This window comes from Canis aureus, chromosome 24 (assembly GCF_053574225.1).
Source record: "Canis aureus isolate CA01 chromosome 24, VMU_Caureus_v.1.0, whole genome shotgun sequence".
NCBI classification, from domain to species: domain Eukaryota; kingdom Metazoa; phylum Chordata; class Mammalia; order Carnivora; family Canidae; genus Canis; species Canis aureus.
The window spans coordinates 30,599,069-30,621,051 of NC_135634.1; the positions used below are offsets into that span (position 1 = coordinate 30,599,069).

At 39.9% G+C, this 21,983-nt stretch overlaps 1 protein-coding gene across 9 annotated transcripts in view; it reads left to right on the forward strand.

The window, feature by feature from the left end:
* Positions 1-9,441, forward strand: part of NUGGC (nuclear GTPase, germinal center associated) — a 54,190-nt gene extending 44,749 nt beyond the window's left edge. For 8 of the 9 annotated variants that reach the window (XM_077868721.1, XM_077868725.1, XM_077868722.1 and 5 more), the window contains 6 exons: positions 877-1,034; positions 2,916-3,054; positions 4,250-4,358; positions 5,039-5,175; positions 7,206-7,296; positions 9,197-9,441. In XM_077868721.1, the coding sequence (XP_077724847.1) occupies positions 877-1,034; positions 2,916-3,054; positions 4,250-4,358; positions 5,039-5,175; positions 7,206-7,296; positions 9,197-9,336 (774 nt within the window). In that variant the 3' untranslated portion in view covers positions 9,337-9,441. Of the gene's footprint in view, positions 1-876; positions 1,035-2,915; positions 3,055-4,249; positions 4,359-4,986; positions 5,176-7,205; positions 7,297-9,196 lie in introns of those variants that run through there. The other variant, XR_013363120.1, reaches the window with a different exon arrangement.
* The last annotated feature ends 12,542 nt before the right edge of the window (positions 9,442-21,983 follow it).

Below are 21,983 nucleotides of genomic sequence, written 5' to 3' on the forward strand. Positions count from 1 at the left end.
ATATATTATATTTTATGGATCTTGAAATCATTTTTTAAGATACTTACAATGAATTGAGGAAATGCTGATGTTATAAAATTAAATGAAAAGGACAGAATATTAAAATATATATATATGGTATGTGCCAACTATATCATGGGACACAGCCATGCACTTGAAACAGAGTTCCTTAAAGCATATATTGTTGATCACAATGACCACTACTGAAATTTTGGTTGGTGCAAATATATTTTTATTCCCTTTACTAAGGATCACCATCTGGGTGAGATTTATCAACGTTTCACGTGGCTCTCGCTTCATCATATTTTTTTGCTTCTGACTTGTGAATTTATTTCTCTGGTAAAAATATATCATGAAGATGTATAAATAACATTACATTTCATTAGATGTTTAACAAAAAGTATAAGAAAACCTTGGGGTATGCTTGGAAAATCTGAAACATACACCCTCAGTAGGGTCATAGCACATTTTCATTTAAAAATTGCTCCTTTAACAAATATTTATCACAGACTTCTTACACTGTTGCCAGATGATGAGAACATCAAGATGGATAAGACACTGTGCCTGCTCACAACAAGCTGCTCTTCCGGTATAGAAGCCTGATGAATAAACAGACACATATAAACTATATGAGGAGAATTGTGATCAAAGCAGCACAGGGCACTCTGGAAGCCAGGGCAGGGGAGTCGCCAACTTGAGGCATGACTACTGTGCCCTCTGTCCAGTTTAAGCATATGTTAAAAGATCATGTTGTCCCTACTCTTCCCTGTGACTCTTGGTCATACATAGCCTTTGGCCAAAGGCAGTATAATTCTGACCTTGTGACATTCTAGTTAATGTGTACTAACTCTCCTAATGTATTGTTTAATTACCTAGAGGAGTAGAGGAAACCAGGGCTTCCACCAGACTCTGAAAGCTGTTTGCCTGAAAAACGGCATCTATGCCTCCAGGACTCTCGCAAGAATAGATCTGAATGAAGCCATCACTCAGCCCATCTATGACCAGATTGATCCCGTTTTTGGAGGCATTTTTAGGTAAAGGACCCTTTCTCTTGCTCCTTTGTGAACAAACATCTGAAGAGCATTGGGCCAGCGTCTCATCGTTAGAAGAATTTGTACTTTAGATCTGGATGTGTAAAGGGTAGCTTGCAACTTAAGAAGGAAAGTTTAGTCTCTGGCAAAACACAAAAGCCGTCTTGGTTTGGTTTACCTATTTTCTCATGGTGACCTGGAGTGCAGCTGAGATGTTGCTTTCAGACTAATATTATGATTCCCAGTATTTTTAAAATATCTCATACATGTGGCAAGGGATACATTTTCTTGTGGATCAGAGCCCAGGACAGGTTATTTTGGTTGGAGAGTGTGGAGTTAAGCAAACACATGGCCTTTATAAATTTTCCCGAAAGTAGAAAGGCAAAGTGGCTGACCGATGTGTTTGTTTTTGATATACCATGTGCTCCCTCACTTACTAGCTGTGTGAGCTTCAAGGTGTCTCCTCCTTCTATCCTTGACCTTTAATCCTCTTCTCTGTCAACAAAGCTAACTCTCCTAATCCCCCAGTACCAGAGCCTACACCTCCCCCCACCACCTCCGTCTCCTTCCTTTGCCTCTGGAATTTCGCCAGCTGCTGCTGTTTGAACCATTCTACTTTTGCTGGATTCTTACTCTTCCCCTTTCCTTACTCCATCTTCCTTTAAACTCCCTTGGGATCATGCCATTCCGTCCACCCTACCCCTGTTTACAAGTCTATAGGATAAACTCCAAATTCCTTAGAATGGCATTCAAAGGGTGCCTGAGTGGCTTAGTTGGTTAAGCATCCGGACTCTTGATCTAGGATCAGGTTGTGATCTCAAGTGAGTCCCACCTTGGGCTCTGTGCTCAGCGGGCAGTCTGCTTGGGATTCTCTCTCTCCCTCTCCTGCTGCCCCTTCCCCCTCTAAAATAAATAAAATCTTAAAAAAAAAATGGCATTCAAGACAGTCCTCCTGCCTCCAATTGGCCTTTCCACTCTCTCCTCATCCTCTTGCTCCATGCCAACCCCCTGCTTCCGCCAGCCTGGAGGGTAGCAAAAGGCAACTGAGATGTGCCAGGACATATGCTATGCACTGTGCATGCAGGATTTTATCAGATCCTCTCAATACCCCTCTGAGGTAGCTTCTGTCTATTTATAAGTAGACAAGCTGAGATTGAGAGGACTTCATGCCGCTTTTCCAGTATCCCTTAGCTCATGCCTATGCCCTCTCCTCTGTAACCCGCTGCTTCTTACTGTTGGGATGTTCTGAAATTTCATTCACTATGTTCTCCCCATGGGGGATAACTCCTACTTTTCACTCCCCCAAATCTTACTCATTTTTTAAGATGTAGTTCAAGTCCCACCCTTCCAGGGAAACCTCCTGGCAGTGGGAAGACTGACTTTTTTTTTTTTTTAAGATTTTATTTCTTTATTCATGAGAGAGACACAGAGAGCCAGAGACATAGGCAGAGGGAGAAGCAGGCTCCCTACAGGGAGCCCGATGTGAGACTCAATCCCAGGACTCTGTGATCACAACCTGAGCCAAAGGCAGAAGTTCAACCTCTGAGCCACCCGGATACCTGGGAAGACTGACTTTTGAGGTTGAACAGATCAATGTCCAAAGCCTAGCTTTTCCATTTACTAGCTGTGTGGCTGTACACACATCAGCAACCCTCTGAACCTCAGTCTTCTAGTCTGTAAAATGGGAATCACTGCACTGGTTTCCTAGGTTTTGGTGTCCAGGTCCTGGCACAGCACAGTGCCCAGCACACAATAGGAATTCGATAACTGTTCTCATCCCCTGGACTTAAAAGCGAATAAAAGGGGACCAGCTAGTTTCCTCTTTGTTTTAGCCTCACAGTAGCCACAGTTGTCTCTTAACATTTTATTTTGTTTCTTTCATAGGGCTGGAAAGCCCACTGGTTCCACTTTGCTGCCCCATATAGAAGCTTTTAAGCACACTCTACAGGAGAAAATGATGGAAATGGGAGTAAGAAATGGATGGAAATATGATAGCTACAAAAAGAGTTTCCTGATCCAGGAGGTGAGATCTTTGTAAAGGGAAGAGGGTATGAGGTGGGGCAGTGGCTTTCTTTCCAGCAGGATTTTGGAGGTGTTATGTGTCTCTCCTCCCCTTGTTCCTCTGGAGTGTTGAGGTCTGGGCATGTCTCAGAGCAGATGCTGTAGACACAAAGTACAGTGGGATGGGGCAGGTGAGAGTAGTCCTGAGACAACTGTGGGGATATGGGACACTGGGCCAGCTCTGTGACACCGCGAGGCAACTGGCAGGGAGTCCTGAGGTTGGAAAGGAAATTAAGTTTCCAGGAAGAATCTTCAAGGAACCCTTAGATGTACAAACATTTGAACCCACTTGTAACACATCCACTAACCTTCTATCATTTTTGCCAATATTATGAAGTATTATCCAAAGCAGTGAAGCTTGAAGAAGTGTCATTTTTTGCAGATCATTTTAAAATTTTGAATAGTCAAGATTCTTGTCTGTGATCCATTTTCCTCTAGACTGTCCTACTCTGTTCAGGCTGAATAAAATATCATAAACTAGGTAGGTTATAAACAGCAGAAATTTATTCCTCATAGGAGGCTGGAGGTACAAGGTCAATTGGTACAGGCAGATGTGGTGTCTGGTGAGGGTCCACTTCCCTGTTCATGGATGACTGTCTTTTCACTGTCACATCATATTGTGGAAGGGGCAAGGCAATTTGCTAGATTTCTTCTGTAAGGGGAATAGTCCCAATCATGGGGGCTCCCTCCTTCTGACCCAGTCATATCCCAAAGATCACATCTCCTAATGCCATCACCTGGGGGATTAGGATCTTAACATACTAATTTGGGCGGGGCTTGGGGGGGGCACAGATATTAAGCTCATAGCACAAGCCCAGCCTGAATTACATGGCAGCACTAGAGAACTGTCCTGTGACCCCACCCCACCCTCTCCCAAAGAGAGCCAATTCCAGCACCTTGCACATGCCTGAGTTCAACTCGGCAAATATTCAACTCGTTTGTAGGTGCCAAGTGCTGTGGGAAGCACTTTGGGGTATAAAGATGCTTAAGACAAAATTCCTGCCTATGAGAAGCTCACAGCCTAGTTGAAGAAAGGACACGTGGACAGCCAAGCATAATATAAGGCAGAGGGAAATGGTGATCACACAGGGGAACACCTGACCTGCTTCTAGTGAAGGAATTGTCACAAATGACCTTTTGTTAACATGGATTTGCAGATAAGTGCCATTCTGGGAGGCCTGGAGGATTATATCTTCAGAAAAAAAAGGAAGATCTATGAGTCTCTCACCACCTCTGTTCAGAACGACCTCAAGCCCTGTTATGAAGGTGGGGACTCTGGAGGGCGACCTATCCACTTCCTCTGGGGTCTTTCTGTCAACTACTTCGGCATCCTTTTCTTCAGCTTTCCCCTCGTAGTATTTGGCCCTGCATCCTGAGTCCCTCTCATCCTCTTACTCCGCAAATTGAAAACCAAGTAATTGCAAGGGTGTGGGGAGAGGTGACCCGTGAATAATTTTTTTTTTACCTGTGTGTTTCTGGTGCTTTCTACCCACCCTTTCTTTATCTATTCACCTCGCTTCTCCTCTCTTTGCTGCATCTCAGCTAATTAAACTATAAAATCCCTTACCCAATTCTCATTCTTATTCCCTTTAAGTATCTGTAAACTCACTTTCCAACTCCTTTTCATCTTGGTAGTCCCATTGATTTTTCTGATGGGGGGCATTGGAATTTTGTAAAATTCTGCTTAATTCATTCATTAGATTTTCTGAATGATCGTTATCCAAATATTGAGAGTGTTGGTTTTTTTCTATCATGCTATTATTAAACAATTCCTACTGCATGGAAAATGATGCTACATATATAAATATGTGTGTGTGTTTGTATGTATCTACGTGTCTGTGTATATATACATAAAATATTTTTTGTTTGCCTGCCTTGCTTTCTGATGCTAAAGATTTCTCAGCAAGTCCTTGCTGCGGTGTGACTGTGGCTATCATTTTTGCCAGAGGCAGCTCAGATCACTGGCAAGAAAGCATGTGAGAGAATGAAAGATGTCATCAGAAGAGGGGTGGACCGGCAAGTGGCTGAGGGCATGTTTGAAAGGGCTCAGGAAAGGATGCAACATCAATTTCAGCAACTGAAGGTATTCTACATCCATTGTCTGAATTCCAGTTGGGCCTCCTGGGGTGAAAGAAGCCCATACAAAAAGATGAAAGAAGTAGTAGTCATTTGGACCCAAATGGAGCTGATGCCTTCTGCAGAGCGGGCCCAGCCAATGCCCACAATGCCAGGAAAGGAGGCCAGCTGGCACTGGGCATTCTCCCTTGCCACCACATGCTGGTGTTGTAGTTTCTGTGGGGCTGTGGCTTCAGAAATGCAGCCACTCCTGCTCTCTCTCACCTGTCTTTACCAAGTCACCAGTAGAACAACTGTAGCCAGATGGGGTTCCTAAGCTCTTGACATACATTAGCTCATTTAATCCCCAGCAAGCCTGTGAGGTAGGGACTTTTGTTCTCATTTTACAGATAAGAAAACTGAGGGAGGGAGAGAGAGAGAGAGGTGTGGCAACAGGCCACATAGCTACTAAGCTGCATGGCTAGGATTTGGGACTTGATAACCAGGGTCTCTGACAATAGTATAATCTCTAGACAGATTTTTTTTTTTAGATAAGAATGTCTAATCTATGTAAAATATCAATCAATAAATCAATGCCAACAAACTATTATAGATCAAAGAGTTATGACACCTAACATAGATTTAAGTTTAATTCTGTTTATCTCAGAAAACAGTTCCTAACAGTTTCCTTGAACCTAAAGCATCCATCAAGTACACTTGGGCCACCTTGTCTCAGTTCTGGGCCTCTTTGTGTGCCACCACCCTCCCAAGTAATAAAAATTCTTTGTTTTAGTCCAAGCCACTATTAGCCCCTCCCTGGCCATGTGCATTTCCAAATTCTTCTACCTCAGTCCTGACTTAGCAGACCATTGCCTAAGCATCTAAGGAACGTGGCTAGTTGTTCTTTCCATTCACCTCTGAATCAGCCTTCTTCCTGAAATGCTTCCAACCTGCTCCCACTCAACCTTGTGCCCTCTCCTCCCCCTACCCTACCGCAGTTTTGAAAGATACCTTTCCTCACAATATGAAGCATATAATTTCTCTTGGAATAGGCTAAGAGGCATCTCGTTTGCCAATAGAAGTTTACTCTCTGTCATTTAACATATTATCAAAGTCTACAAATACTTGCAGAAAACTGGCCAACCCCTACAGCATCCAGTCCCCATTGGATATATAGAAATTGGCCCTTAAAGAGCCCCCTAAAAACAATTCCACTAAAAAAAGTGATTTATATATTGACCATGTACAAATGCATCTTAAATGACAGAAATGGAGGAAGTTGGAATTAGGCAAGGCCACAGAGCATCCTCATTTGGTGACCTTATGGACAAGGAGGCTAAAGCCCAGAGGGCCTGTGTTACTAGCTCAAGGCTCACAGCTAGATGTGGGACTAGAGCTTAGGGTTCTTGGCCTGATGTGTTGAAGAAAAAAGCCAGAGTCAAGAGATCCAGGCTTAAAACGAGGCTGTGTCAGGCTAGAGGAGAGTCAAGTATTTTTCAAAGGTAGTCAAGAGATGGTTAGAAGAGGGAAAAGCTTTTTCATTGGTCACAGAGCTGAGATAACAAAGAAGACATTTCTCAGGAAGTTGGGAAAAAGAATCAAGAGTGTCAAGTATGGTGTGCTACACAAAGCAGGTACTTAATAAACATGTCCAATGACTAAATGAACAATAGGATGATGGGTTAGTGACCAGCAATTTTCCTCCTTTTCCATCTCTGCGATTGCTGTTCTCTACCCCTGACTCCCACCTCTATTAGATCTCCTTAGCTCCTGACTCAGTTGGTCAGCACCAGAGGTCCAATCCCACATGAGTTTTGATAGGAAGAAAAGGAGATGTTGAGACAAGTGGGACACCCCCCCCTCAAAAAAAGTGATGCCCTGTTGACTCCTGACCCATTCAGTATACTCTAAAGGTGGCCCATCCTTGGAATAAACTTTGATATTGGCAACTCAGTCTGTACACACTCTGGTTGGGGGATTAGATGGGGTCCCTTTCAAAAGCTAAGCTTTCCCTTGGGCTGTGCCATCCTAACAGAATGACCATGCTTTGTTGTATAGAATGGAATCTCGGAGAAGGTGAAGGGCAGTATCACTACCATGCTGACCCTTGCTTCATCCCAGGGAGATGGTCTCTACAAGGAGCTTGCAGGTAAATACATTTGCAGAAGCAGTGACCTTGCAGACACCCCTTGCTGTGGTTGCTCTTTGCTGGATTTAAAGCAATGAAGTTAGGAAGAATTTTCCAAAGTATGGAGTGGAGAGAATTATGACTGCCCTGTCCTTTGTATTTTGGAGCATCTGCCAGAGCCCATGCATTATACTTCAGGATATGTGTGCAGCATCTCATAGACTTCTCCCTCATCTCACAGGAGATGTTATTGTTTCATTTTGCACATGAAGAAACAGAGACTCAGATCAGATCATGCATTCCAGGACTTTTCATAACTGGAAAGTGGCAAATTCAAATTGCTAACTCTGCTCTGTGGTCTCCATTACCCATTCTTTGAAGTAGATACCTTTTCATGAAAAGCCTCATTTTCTGGTGGTGGCGGAGAAAGGTTTCTCTTCATCTACCAGGAGCTTGGGGATGCATTACCAGCTGCCCATGCCTTGTTGCACGCAACCATCTCTCTTCCATGCCTCCTGGGGGAAACTGCAGTGTGCTAACTGGCACAAAAAGCAATCGGGATATTTCTAGGAAAATTAAAATGCACATATCCTTTGGCCCAGAAATCCTACTTCTGGGAATTTATCCCATGGTATCCTCATACATGAGCAGAATGGCACATGGACAATGTTATTCAGGGAAGTATGATGTCAAACATTGGAACAACTCAAATATCCATCAGTATAGCACTGGTTAAGTCAACTTTGGTACACAACTAGTGGAGGACTTTCTAAATTAAGGAGTAAGACAAATAGACTCAAGGTTCTAATTCCTTTCTTGGTCATGAGTCCCATTGCTGGTCAATCTCAGGGTGGGTGAGTCTGGATAATGACATGGAGCATGTAGAGCCAAGGTAGGTTGGAGAGCCAGGAGCAATGCTAGAATCAACCCCAAGGTCAGTCTGAAGTGTCCCTTCAAAGGGGACTGTATTAGTCAGAGTTCTCTAAAGACACAGAACCAGTAGGATATAAATATGTGTGGATAGATAGATGGAGAGACAGATTTATTTTAAGGGATTGGCTCATATGAATGTGAAGATTTGGGGAGTCCAAAATCTGGTAGGGGATGCCAATAGGCTGGCAACATGAGAAAGAGTTGAGTTCCAGTCCAAAGCAATTGGCTGTAGAAGAAGGAAGAGTTAATGTTGCTGATAAAGTCTAAAGGTGGTCTGCTGGAGAATTCCCTCTTGCTTGGAGGAAACCAGCCTTTTGATCTGGCCAGGTCTTCAATTAATTAGATGAGGCCCACCCACATTGTAGAGGACAGTCTGCTTTACTCAAGGTCTGCTGATTTAAATGTGAATCTCATCCAAAAATATGCTCACAGAAACATCCAGAGTTATGTTTGGCCAAATATCTGGGCACCATAGCCCAGACAAGTTGACACATAAAATTCACCATCATAAGGATATAATTTGATTGCAGTTCATGAGGTGAAAACCCGAGAGGTCAAAACAGAGCAAATTCACTTAGAAAGAGAACTGTTGGGAACACAGGGATCAGGGAAAGGGGAGAGAAACCTGAAGAGGATTTAGGGGAGGTTTATTATGTGGTGGGCTTTGTATCTCCTTCCACTGAGCTCTTGTGAAGACTTAGTAAGGACTCAGTGAATTCCTGGATCTTTTTATGATTAGGTTTGTGTTTCTTTTGAGGATGACCCCTATGCTGAGATAAGCCTTAAGGTAAGAGCAAAAATGACAGTTTGATCAGGTTTTTTCTATAAAATAAATTGATCAGACTATCTGACCTCAAAGTTCCATTCCAGATACCACATTCTGGGACAAGTGACCCAGATCATATGGGATCCTTAGGAGATTTGTTTTCTGGGGACATTTCTGAAAAGGACACTAACTCCTGATGCATGCTTTTCTGCTCTTCTATAGATGTTAAAAGTGAGTACAAGGAGATGGAGAAGCTACACAGAAGCCTGAGAGAGGTTGCTGAGAATGCCGTGCTGCGAAGAGGCATGCAAGATTTCCTTTTGAAAATGTCCCCAAGCAAAGCTGTTCCCCACAAAGAATAAATTTATTTCTTAGGGCTTAGCACCAAGTAGATGAAAAACAAGCCTGAAAAACAAACCAGAATCATTTCTGTTTTAAAAAATGTAATAAAGAATATCTTCCAACTATTTGGACTTTTTATATGATATAAAACTCAAAATATTGTTACTTCTGGAAACAGCTGACTGCTGGGCATCATCATTTCATTTTTATTTGACAGCCAAAAAGAATCATCTTGAGTCCCTAATGGAGTTTTAAAGTTTTAGGACAAGAAACTCATGTTTCAGCAAAGAAAAATATCTGAACATTTAAAAACTTAAATATTACAAAAAAAAAAGCCCCTTGCAAAATAAAGCTTTAGAGACCCAATTCTATTTCCCATTTTGATACTAATGAGACTTTTAAGGAGGAAACATTGTGCCATGGAAAAAACATGAGTTGGAGAGCCAGACAGACAGGAGACCTGGCTTTACCACTTCCCAGGAGTGTTCTTTAAGATCATTACTTCTCAAACACTTTGATCTCAGGATCCCACACTCTGAAAATTTATTGAGAACTCTCTAGAGTTTATGTGTGTTGATAGTTATTGTATTCAAATTAAAACTGAAAATATTGGAAATAATTATTTACTAATTCATTTAAAATAAACTTGTTACATGTTAATAGAAAAACATTTTTGTGAAAAAATTTTTCCAAAAAATTTAGTAAGAAGAGTGACATTATTTACACTTTCATGGATCTCTTTATTCTCTGGCTTCATAAAAGACAGCTGGATTCTCTTACTGTCTCTGCATTCTGTCACAACCTGTTTTAGTTGATGTATATGAAGAAAACACAGATTCACACAGATACAGAGTTGAAATGTGGAAAAGTACTTACTAGCCTTTTCAGATAATTTCTGGATAATCTTATTTGATACAATAATCTTAATGAAAGATAATTTCTTAAAAGTTAGTTGCAATGTAGAATCTGAAACTATATAGGTGAACCTTTTCATATTCTGTTACATTAAAATACATTTCTATCTCACAGTTTGAATGTGTCTTTTACCAATGCATGATTTTGTGGCATTGGTCATATTGAAGATATTTGTTCACTGAATTAAGTAGATGTTCCAAATGTTGACACATTTAATTTTTATAAAATACTAAAAAATCATATTTGTTAATATCTTTACCAACTTAATCAGGAAAGCTTTGATGTATTCTTCAAGAAGCTGTCAAGTTCATGGTAGAGGATACAAGTTTTAGAAAATTCTAATTTCTTCTCTAAAAGTTTATCTTATGATTGGCAACAAATATGGTCAGTTGCTTTCTTTGAAGTGGTAGGGTCATTTTATTTATTCTTGAGAAAATGTCCACCACTTAACCAAGTATAATTAACCATAGTTTGTCAACTATTATTTCAAGTATAAATAATGTTCTATGGGGAAAAAATCAAGTTCAGCTCAACTCAATCATACAAGTGTTCTTCCTTGAGGTAGCAGAAGTACCTTAAGTGTACTTCCCTTTTTGTCACATGAAATAAAAAAATGGTGTCCACTTAAGGATCAATAATTAATGGAATTAATAACTAACATTGTTTCATTAGTAACATTCTCAAGTGAAACTTGCTTTTTTTTATAAACTAAAAATACATAGTGACAAAAACAATAGTTACTAATATAGTTTGATGCCACTGCCTTGCTTCATGCCAAAGTGCAAGTTCTTTGCCCACCTTTATTTTTAAATCTTTAGTGCAAGCGTCAACATGCACTAAGATTTAAAAATAAATAAATAAACAACATCTTAATATTATCATAAAAATGGCCTGACCTAGGATACCCCTCCAGAGGTGTTTCAAGGGCCACACTTTGAGAACTACTGGGTAAATTATTTAAACTGTTTGAGCTTCAGGTTATTTATCTATAAAATGGCAATAATAGTAGTGCCTACCTTGACACTACTAGAGTTGTCAGGAAGTTTGAAATCATGCTTTCAAAGTACTGATACATGGTACTTAATGGCACTTGGTAAATAGTTATTTTAGGGGCAGAATAGAGGTGATATGGTTTAATCGTTGTTTGTTGGGAGACTTGTGTTTCAATCCCACCTTTGCCCAGTACTAATATGACCTTTGACAGTTCCTGAACATCTCTAAGATTTCATTTCTTCATATAACAAATGAAGGAAGTGAACTGGATGATTAAAACAATCTTTTGCTGCTTTGAAATTCTAGGATTTTAAGTCCTTCCATTTTTATTTTAATGGTTTTTGCCTAAGAAGGATAAAAAAGTATCCATACAAGTGGGTCTCAGTGGGTCTCAGGTCCTTTTCATTTTAAACTTCTAAGCACACAGATTGATCACAGTTTGCATAGTTTCACTTTTTATTTTTCAAGTGAGAGATGTGGAGGACTTCTACCTCCAGCCATGACAGAGTAACAGGGACCAGATTTACCCTCTAATGTTAAGCTACTGAAAAACCAAACAAATTCTATGAAACAACAGTTCTCAGGTATAGGAAAATTGTACAGGACATTGATCCCTGAAAGAAGGGAGACAAACAAGGTAAGCCCTACTATTGCCTCATCCTGTTGCCTAGATAGAGTTTCCATGCCACTGTACAGGGAGGGGGAATCCAAACAGAGCCTGGTGGTCTCCTTGACTTGTAGAGACAGAGTTCAGAGTTTGGGGAGTCCAAGATGATTCAGATTCATAGGGTAGATTACTGTGGAGAAGAAAGCTACACAGAGAGAAAGCTCCAGAGATATGAAGCAGAACTTGAACTTTCTCAAATCTTTTAACTGAGTACTGATTAGTACATGAAGCTACCAAGAAAGAACGACTGGAAAGGAGCAGGCATAAAAATCCCCAAATGCCACATCAAATTAGTAGTAGCTATAATGGAAAGACCTTACACATGGAGCATCAAATAAAATCCTCAGAAGACTATTGCCTTAGTAGTGGTCCAAGAATGTCATAGATCACACAACTAACAGAGATGAAAAACAAAGCTCAAAAGGATCAAACTCTTTACAATTAACTGCATCCAAGAACAAAACACAAAAACATGTAAAGGAGTAAAAAATTCCAGCACCCAACAATGGAAAATTCACAGTGTATAACATCAAAATACAAATTACCAAGCATGCAAAAAAACAGGGAAATATGACCAATAAGGAAGAGAAAAGTCAATAGAAGAGATCCAGAAGTGACCCAGGGGATAGAATTAGTAGACAAGGATATTAAAATGGCCACTATAAATTTACTCCAAATGCTCAAGAAGATAAAATAAAACATTAACTTAATGAGAGAAATATAAAAAATAAAAAAGACCCAAAGAAAACTTCTAGAGATTAAAGATTCAATGTTAAACTGGAATTAACAATAAAATAGATATGCAAAATAAAGGATTTGTTTTAAAAAGGTAAATTGATACCTTTGAGGTAGTCAATATATTAGTTAATTGACTTGATGAGGGTAAATTCTTTCACACTGTATATATATATATATATATATGAAATCATATCAAAACATCATGTTGTAAGATGAACATAGGGGAGGGGGAAAAAAGAAAGAGATAAAAGGAAGCAAACCATAAGAGACTCTTAACTGTAGAGAACAAACTGAGGGTTGATGGAAGGAAATGGACAGGGGATGGGCTAGATGGGTTGGGTGATGGGTACTAAGAAGTGCACTTGTTGTGATGAGCACGGGTGTTATATGTAAGTGATAAATTCTACTCCTGAAACCAATATTACCATATAGGTCAACTAACTAGAATTTAAATAAAAAATTGAAATGAAAACAAAAAACAAATAAAACATCATATTGTGTACCTCAATTATCTTACTATTTAATTTGTCATTGTACTTCAATAAAGCTGAAAAAATAAAATAAAAGATTAGTGAGCCTGAAGACAGAGCAGTAGAAAATAGCCAAAATGAAACACAGAGAGGAAAGAAACTTTAAGAGAATATCAATGAACTATAGGACATCATTGAGCAGCCTAGCACATATATTACTGGAATCACAGGAAGATCAGAAAGATATGGAGACATGAACAATATTTGAAAGCATAATGGCTGAGAACTTTCAAACTTATAAATACTATAAAAATAGAGATCCAAGATGTTCAATGAATACCAAGTACAAGAAATGTAGAAATATCACACCAAGACACATTGTAATTAAATTGCTAAAAAGTGGTGATGAAAAAAAAAGTGGTGATGAAGAGAAAAATCTTAAAATCAGGCAGAGAGGGAAATGCTACACATAGAGGATTAAAGATAACAATGACAGCAGATTGTTCATCAGAAACAGTGCATCCCAGAAGACAAGAAAGTAATCTCTAAAGAATTGAACAAAACAAAACGGTTAACCTAGAATTCTATACTCAGAAGAAAATATTTTCCAAAAATGAGGTAACATAGATTTTTTTCAGATATGTGAATGCTGACATATTTGTAGGACTAGAAGACCAGTACTACAAGAAATGTTAAGAAAGTCCTGGTGGTGCAGTGGTTTAGTGCCGCCTGCAGCCCAGGGTGTGATCCTGGAGACCCTGAATCGAGTCCCATGTCGGGCCCTCTGCATGGAGCCTGCTTCTCCCTCTGCCTGTGTCTCTGCCTCTCTTTCTGTGTCTCTATGAATAAACAAATAAAATCTTTTAAAAAAATGAAATAAAATCTTAAAAAAAAAGAAAGTCCTGCGATCAGAAGGATAATGATATTAAATGAAAATTTTGATCTATATAAAAAATGCAGAGCACTGGACATAATAAAAATGTGGGTAAACATAAAAGATTTTTCTTATTTTTCTTTAATTTCTTTAAAAGAATTAAAATGTCATTTAAAACAAAAATAACAATGAGGTTTATAACATGAGATTTGTATCATGTAGAAGTAAAATGTGTGACAATAGCACAAAGGCCACAGGAAATGGAAGTGTATTGTTGTAAGGTTTTTATACTATTTGTAAAATGATATAATATTACTTGAAGGTAGAATGTGATAAGTTAAAGAAAAAAAAAACTGTAGAGCAACTCCTAGGAACAAATAGAGATATATCTGATAAACCACTTAAGAAGATAGAATATTAAAAATATTCAAATAGGAAAATAGGGAAAAAAGAACAAATAACAGAAGATAAAATAAGAAAAAAAAAGCCAGGTGGTAGATTTAAAATAAACCATATAAATAATCACATTAAGTATATGTGGTCTAAAACATTAGTTAAAACGCAGAGACTATTAGATTCCATTTTTAAAAACAAGATCCAATAATACATTGTCTACAGGAAACCCACTTTAAATATAAAAACACAAGTAGGTTAAAAGTAAAAGGATGAAAAATACATATTTGCAAATCTTAACCTAAAGAAAGTTAGAGTAACTATATTAATATCAGGCAAAGTAAATCTCAGAGCATGGAATATTTCCAGGGATAGAGTCACTGTGTAGTGATAAAGCAGTTAAGTAATCAAGAGGGCATAACAACCCATGTTATGCACCTAATAACAAAGTTTCAAAATACATGCAGCAAGAGCTGATAGAACTTAAAGGAAAAACAGCCAAATCCACAATTATAGTTGGAAATGTCAACACCTTGTATTGATAACTGATAGAACAAATAGAGAAACTCAGGAAAGATATAGAAGACTTGAACAACCTATCAACCAATTTTATAAATTGATATTTATAGAACATTGTACTCAACAGCAACAGAGTACACATTTGTTTCTAGTGTACTTGGAATATTTACCAAGATAGACTTTGATTCTGAGCCACAAGACACATCTCAATAAATTTAAAAGTATTGAAATCATACAGAGTTTATTTTCTGATCCCTGTGGAATTATATTAGAAATCAATAACAGAAAGAAATCTGGAAAATCTCCGAATAGTTGGAAAGTAAACAACATATTTCTAAATAACCTTCGGGCCAAGTAAGAGCTGTTCATCAACATCTTGTTGGATTTGTATCTCCCTCCTCTAAATCCCAGTTTTCCCCAGATGAAATTACCTTGTTGTTTTCAGGAGCAATGGAGTTAACTCCAGCCAAACCTTAGAAAGTTAGTCAGAGCTGGTGCTGACAGTGGGGCCGTAAGTTAACTGCCTGAAGAATGTAGCTAAGAGCTATCCATCAGGAAGCTGCCAACACTGGTGGAGCAGAAAAAATGAGGAAGAAGCTGGGGCAGAGTTTTGAGTCCTGGCAAGAGACATCGGGTGGATACTAACATGAATCCAGGAAAGAAGATCAGAATTGATGCCAGAAAAACATAAACACCAAGGATAGACTCAATAGGAATACGGGAGACTCAGAAACAAGAGCGGCTGGTTTGGGAGGTTAATATTAGGAGAAACAGTCTTTCATCATATTCTTTAGTCTAGTTCATGGGCTCCGTCATGGGTTCTAAATCACCGCAGATCCATCTTCCCAGGAAAGGGTCAGGCAGGATGCTATCAGCAGAGACAGCAAGACTGAGGTTCAGGGCAGGGTTCAGTTCTAGAGGAGAACAAGGAAGAGGTGTGTTGCACAGAAGACCACAAGGTGGGCAGAGAAAACGATAGTTTAGAAAAAACAATGTTAGATGGCTGTACAGTATTCTAAGTATAGATGTACTATCAATTTTACCCTTATCCTATTGTTAGACATTTAGAGGGTGTTATTTTTCTCCATTGTAAATAATATTGTAGAGAATATTCTTATATAGAAATCTTTGTCCTTATCTCTGATTTTTTTAGAATAAATTTTTTAAAATATTTTATTTATTTATTCATGAGAGACACAGAGAGAGGCAGAGACATAGGCTGAAGGAGAAGCAGGCTCCCTGCAGGGAGCCCAATGTGGGACTCGATCCCTGGACACCAGGATCAGGCTCTGTGCTGAAGGCAGCACACTTAATCACTGAGCCACCCAGGTGTCCTTAGAATAAAATATTTTTATGACTTGTTTATTATCTGAGAGAGACCGTGCACGGCATGGGAAAGCAGGAGAAAGCATCTCAAGCGGACTTCTCACTGAGTGCAGATCTCAACACAGGGCTCGACCTCACAACCCTGAGCTCATGACCAAGAGTCGGACGCTCAACTGACGGAGCTACCCAGGCACCCCTAGAAAAAACTTCTAAGAATTTCATTGCAGGATCTATGTATAAGAGCATTTTAAAGTCTCAAATTGTGGGCAGCTGGGGTGGCTCAGCGGTTTAGCGCCGCCTTCAGCCCAGGGTGTGATCTTGGAGACCCGGGATCAAGTCCCATGTCGGGCTCCCTGCATGGAGCCTGCTTCTCTCTCTGCCTGTGTCTCTGCCTCTCTCTCTGTCTCTCAAGAATAAATAAATAAAATCTTAAAAAAAAAGTCTCAAATTGCTTCTCAGAAACACTGTCTACTTACTAGCAAGAAGAACTCCTTTGACACTGATTTTTGTCTTTTAACCAAAAATGGATACTACCCTTTCCTGTAGTAGGTTAATGGGATCAGATTATTAACATTACCATCTTGCACTGCTCACTCTCTTTTTGACCTTTTTATTTTTTCTTCGAAAAAATTTTCAGATGTACAGAAAAGCCGTTGGGATAGTACAAAGACCTCTTTCCTATACACCATGCATCAACTTGCTGATATTTTGCTATATTTGTTTTACCATTCTTTGTGTGTGTGTATGTGTGTGTGCTTACTTTTTCTGAAATATTTCAAGGTAGGATTCTCATGTGTGGAAGGAGACACCATGTCCTTTGACAGATGAATGGATAAAGAAGATGTGGTCTATATATACAATGGAATATTACTCAGATATCAGAAAGGATGACTACCTACCAACGTGGATGACTACCTTTGATGTGGATGGAATTGGAAGGTATTATGCTGAGTGAAATAAGTCAATCGGATAAAGACAATCATATGGTTTTACTCATTTGTGGAATATAAGAAATAGTGAAAGGGACCATAAGGGAAGGAGGGAAACTGAGTGGGGAAAAATTAGAGAGGAAGACAAACCATAAGAGACTCCTAACTCTGGGAAACAAACTGCGGGTTGCAGAAGGAGAGGAGGGTAGGGGGATGGGGTCACAGGGTGATAGGCATTAAAGCGGGCACTTGATGGTGGGTTGAACACTGGGTGTTATACTATATGTTGGCAAATTGAATTTAAATAAAATATTTAAAGAAAAAATGAAGTGTACTTTAGGGGCACCTAGGTGGCTCAGTTGGTTAGGCAACAGACTCTTGGTTTCCACTCAGGTCATGATCTCAGGGTGGTAAGATCAAGCCCAGCATCCAGCTTTGTGCTCAGCAGGGAGTCTGTTTAGGATTCTTTCTCCCTCTCCCCCTACCCCTCTCACCACTCTCCATTCTCTAAAATAAATACATCTTTAAAAAAATAAAGTGTACTTGGGGCCCCTGGGTGGCTCAGTCAGTTGAGCCTCTCACTCTTGATTTCTACTTGGGTCACGATCTCAGGGTCCTGAGTTGGGGCCTGACATCAGGCTCCACGCTGAGCATCGAGTCTGCTGGAGATTCTCTCTCTCTGTCCCTCTCCTGGTCCTCCCCATCATTGACATGCATGCTCACACATGCTTTCTCTCTCTCAATAAATAAATAAAATCTTTAACAACAACAACAACAAAAAGTAGAATGCTTATGTCATGTCCCTTACCCTTTCATATTTTAGTATATTCCACAAAAACAAATATATTCTCCTGTATTACCCCAGACAATGATCAAATTCAGGAAATTCCACATCCATACAGTACCATCATCTTACCCACAGTCCGCGTTCAGATTTCATCAATTGCCCAGTTACAGCCTATAGCAACCAGCCCAGGACCACATATTTCACATATGGGTCACATCTCTGATTCCTTTAATCTCAGACATTCTTGAGGAATACAGGCCAGCTGTTTTATAAAATTTAGGGTTGTCTGATGTTTTTTCGTAATTAGGTTTAAAATCTTTGGTTAAAGTAACCACATAAATGCCTCATTCTCTTTAATGAAAAAAGGTCAAAATTTGCTGCTGACTGACAACGAGAAAGGAGACTAGAAGCTAAATAAAAACTGATACAGGGCTAATGGGGTGTAGAAGCAGTCCTTCACTTCCTGTCCTGTAGGGCGATCCTGCAGGGAGGTTGAGGAGAATCAGGAACAAGCCTCCCGGTTGCTTAGCGCAACGTTGCCTGCTCATGGTTGGTTGCCCCTGTGGATACTTTTACAATGTGGTGTCGAGAAAGAAGGCAGTAGACCTTTAGCTGCATTTCAGTTTGTGGGGATCAGGAGGCAGATACCTTCCTTTCTTCCGTGTCCCTGCCTCTCCAGATCAGCTGAACTACTGGAGGGCCAGGCGGATCTCTCAGAGCACAGCAGGGGGAGAACAGGAGGCAGGCCTTCACCACTAAGGAGAGGAACCTGCCAGGCTGAGGCCTTCAGAGACTCCCTTTCTCCTGACCTCCCTCTCTCTCTGCTCCTCACATCCCTGCTCCAATAGCCCCTCTTCACGCCCCGCTCACAATCCTTTGGGAACTCTGCTCTCTTCTACCTTTTGGTAGAAAACTCCAGAGCCTAGACTTTGGCCAGAAAGTAATGGAAATGCTCTTCTACCCAGATCTGTTGACTCTATAGTGGATAGGAACGGGACCTAATACTACAGCTTCAGCTTTTCCACCAGCAAGAATTATGTGGCCTTGCAAATTATCTGTGGGCAAGCACATGTCTCCAAAGCAAATTATTATTATTGTTGTTGCTATTATTATTTGAACCCAACACTGCCTTGTCTCATATGAGGTGAGCTTACTTTTGGGTTGTTTCTTGGCATGATTGCACTAAGGCACCTGCACACCATCCTGCTCTGGCCTGATGTCACTAAAGCCCGTGACAGACTCTGTTAGATCCTTTTCAGCTGGGTCATGTCAACTTCAGGTAGTTTTTTTCCCTATCCCTGGGTTTCTTCCTTGGGGGATGCCACATGTATCTGACATTATGAAAGTCATAAATGATGATTAATTCATTAAAAATGTTAAATTATAGTCAGTAAGCTCTGCTTAAGAAAGAAGCGAAATGATAATTTTAGAAGGTACATCATCCAAATTGTAAAAATAAAAAATTATCTGTGCCCAATGACGTAGGGAAATAATATTTTTGGATCACTTCATACCTGACGATGCTGGATAAATGAGGTGTTTTTATCAAACTACAACAACATCAGCACTTCCATGTCAGGGAGACCACAGAGAAAAGACTCCTCATTTTCCCTGAAAACAGTATCATGTGCAATCAGTGTTATCAACTGACCTTTGGGTCTTTTGTTTCTTTTGCATTTCTCTCCCTTCCAATGGAATTACCCAGAATAGTATGAATTTATGCTGGTTTATTTCCTTCTATCTAAATACCATGTCAAAACAGTATATCCTCCCTCCTCCTAACCTCACAGTTTAATCTGATTAGGGACAAAGAGAAAATTGATAATGATCCATAAAATCTGGGTAAGATTATATTCTAGATACCATCAGTGATAAAAACTATTTTAAATCTCTATTTTAAAATCTTGCTGCATAGCCTATATAAATGTTCTTTCATTTATTTTTCACCCTGGAAGAAACATGAGGGTTCTTGCTGCTGGAAAGGGGACAAGTTATTTGACCATGATCTTTATCTTTTGGCATCACACGGAGGAAAAGGCGGATTTTGCTTCGAGCTGGAAGATAAAAAAAGGCTGTATATAGCTGGTCGGAAAGAAAGCTGAAGACTGATCTCTGGGAGACAAATCCAAGGCAATTGATTCTCTCTTTCCCAGAAATTAAAACCTGTAGAAAAGTTTTTAAAAACTTAGAATATTTGAAACTCTGGAACTATCTATGTCTTGGCAAGAGTTCAGGATGCATAAAACATGCCTACTCAAGCCCAGACTGGGTAGAGCCACCATCAGGGAGCAGCAATTGGTTAAAAATCTATCCTCAAAGGTTAATTTTAGAGCAATTTCCAGAAGGCGATGGAGAGGACAGGCTTGTGTAGGTTTTCACAAAAATTAGAGCTGAGTAGAAGCAGAGGGGAAGGAGAAGGCTTTCACTCTACCCCATAGACATGAAGAGAAGGGGAGACCCCTCCACCCCCACCCCAGCACACACATACTGCTGGCAACTGGCTGCAAGGGTTTTTCTTTTCCCCTTCCCATTACCTACTTATGAACTTTATACCTAGTAAGCAAGTCCTTATTTTAAATTCTCTCTATTCAGATGACTGGTGTGGGTTTCGGCTTCAGGGAGACTGATTTAAAGGGTAACTAGGTGGGAGCGTACAGGGAAGAAGAGAGGGGTGCAGGATATAGGACCCAGCCACCGTGGGTAAACAAGAGCACTCTGTTTGACCCATATCTGTGGGTGAATGTTCCCACTTCCTCAGTGACAGGCATCTTCTCGGGGCTAGGAGTTTTTGTGTTCTTCTCCTACTAGGAAAATCAATGCTAAGTCTTTTGAGTCTCAAAGTCTGCCCCCACTTGGGGACATTGGAATGAGAAAAGGGGAAACCTAGAATTTCAGATCAGGAAAGAAACCAGAGGCGACCCATTACCTTAGACTTCTACTTGGTATCTACAAATAGGTGGTTAAGGAGGGGCCATCTTACAGCTCCAGATTGTAAGAACTGACCTCCTTCAGTTCTTTGAATGGGGCACCTCTTTGAAATTGTAGTATGACTGGAGGGAGGGACATACAAAGCAGTAAGATAGGATCACAAAATAGAATAATAACTTGGTACCGCAAATATGACCTACATATTTGAGTACAGTCATGCACTTAATAGATTGCATGCTCTAAAACTACCTTTTTTTTTTTTTTTTTTTTTTTAAGTGCTGCTTTCCTGGGCATAGAGTTTTAGAAATATTGGTGGTGAGCTAATACGCAAAAACGTCAAATCAAACCCAGACTGTAGGTTTTCCAGCTTTAAAGGAAATCGAATTATGCCTGGAAAAGGTTGCATATACACTCTGTGTGGCAAAATATGCTAATAAAGACCACAGCCATATGACAGTCAGACACATTGCAGATTCTTTTCCAGTGGAGAGAACATTTTATATTTTGTCCACAAATTTCTACTTCCTTCTAATATTTATATCAAAATAAGCCTTTCCATTTGGAGCCTAGAAATTGCTGTTCTTCATAGAAATAAAATATGGTAAGTGCTTAGATACTTAGTTCTTGGTGATTCAGAATCTGGGTCGTTATGCATGTTCATGAGTGTCTTTGCTCATGAGGCTGCTGTAACAAAAATGCCACATATTGTGTGCCTGAAACACCAGAAATATACTTTCCCCAACTCTAGAGACTAGAAATTCAAGAACGAAGTGTCAGCAGGATTGGTTTCTGGTTTGACTTCTCTGCTTAGCTTGTAGATGGCCACTGTCTTGCTGTATCCTCACATGATCTTCCTCTGTCTGCATGCCCTGGTGTCTTTTGATATGTCAAAATTTCCTCTTTACATAAGGCTACCAGTCAGATGGGATTAGGGGATAACTTAACCTCATTTTAACTTTATTACCTCTTTAAAGAGACTATCTCCAAATAGTGAGGCATTGGGGGATTAGACCTTCAGCATATGTGTGTGAGTGGGGCACCATGCAATCCATAATGATGAGCCAGTCTTCCTGGAACCAAGGGAAGTCCAGGGCAGAACTGGGTCAAGCTCTTGATGCTGACCTCCAG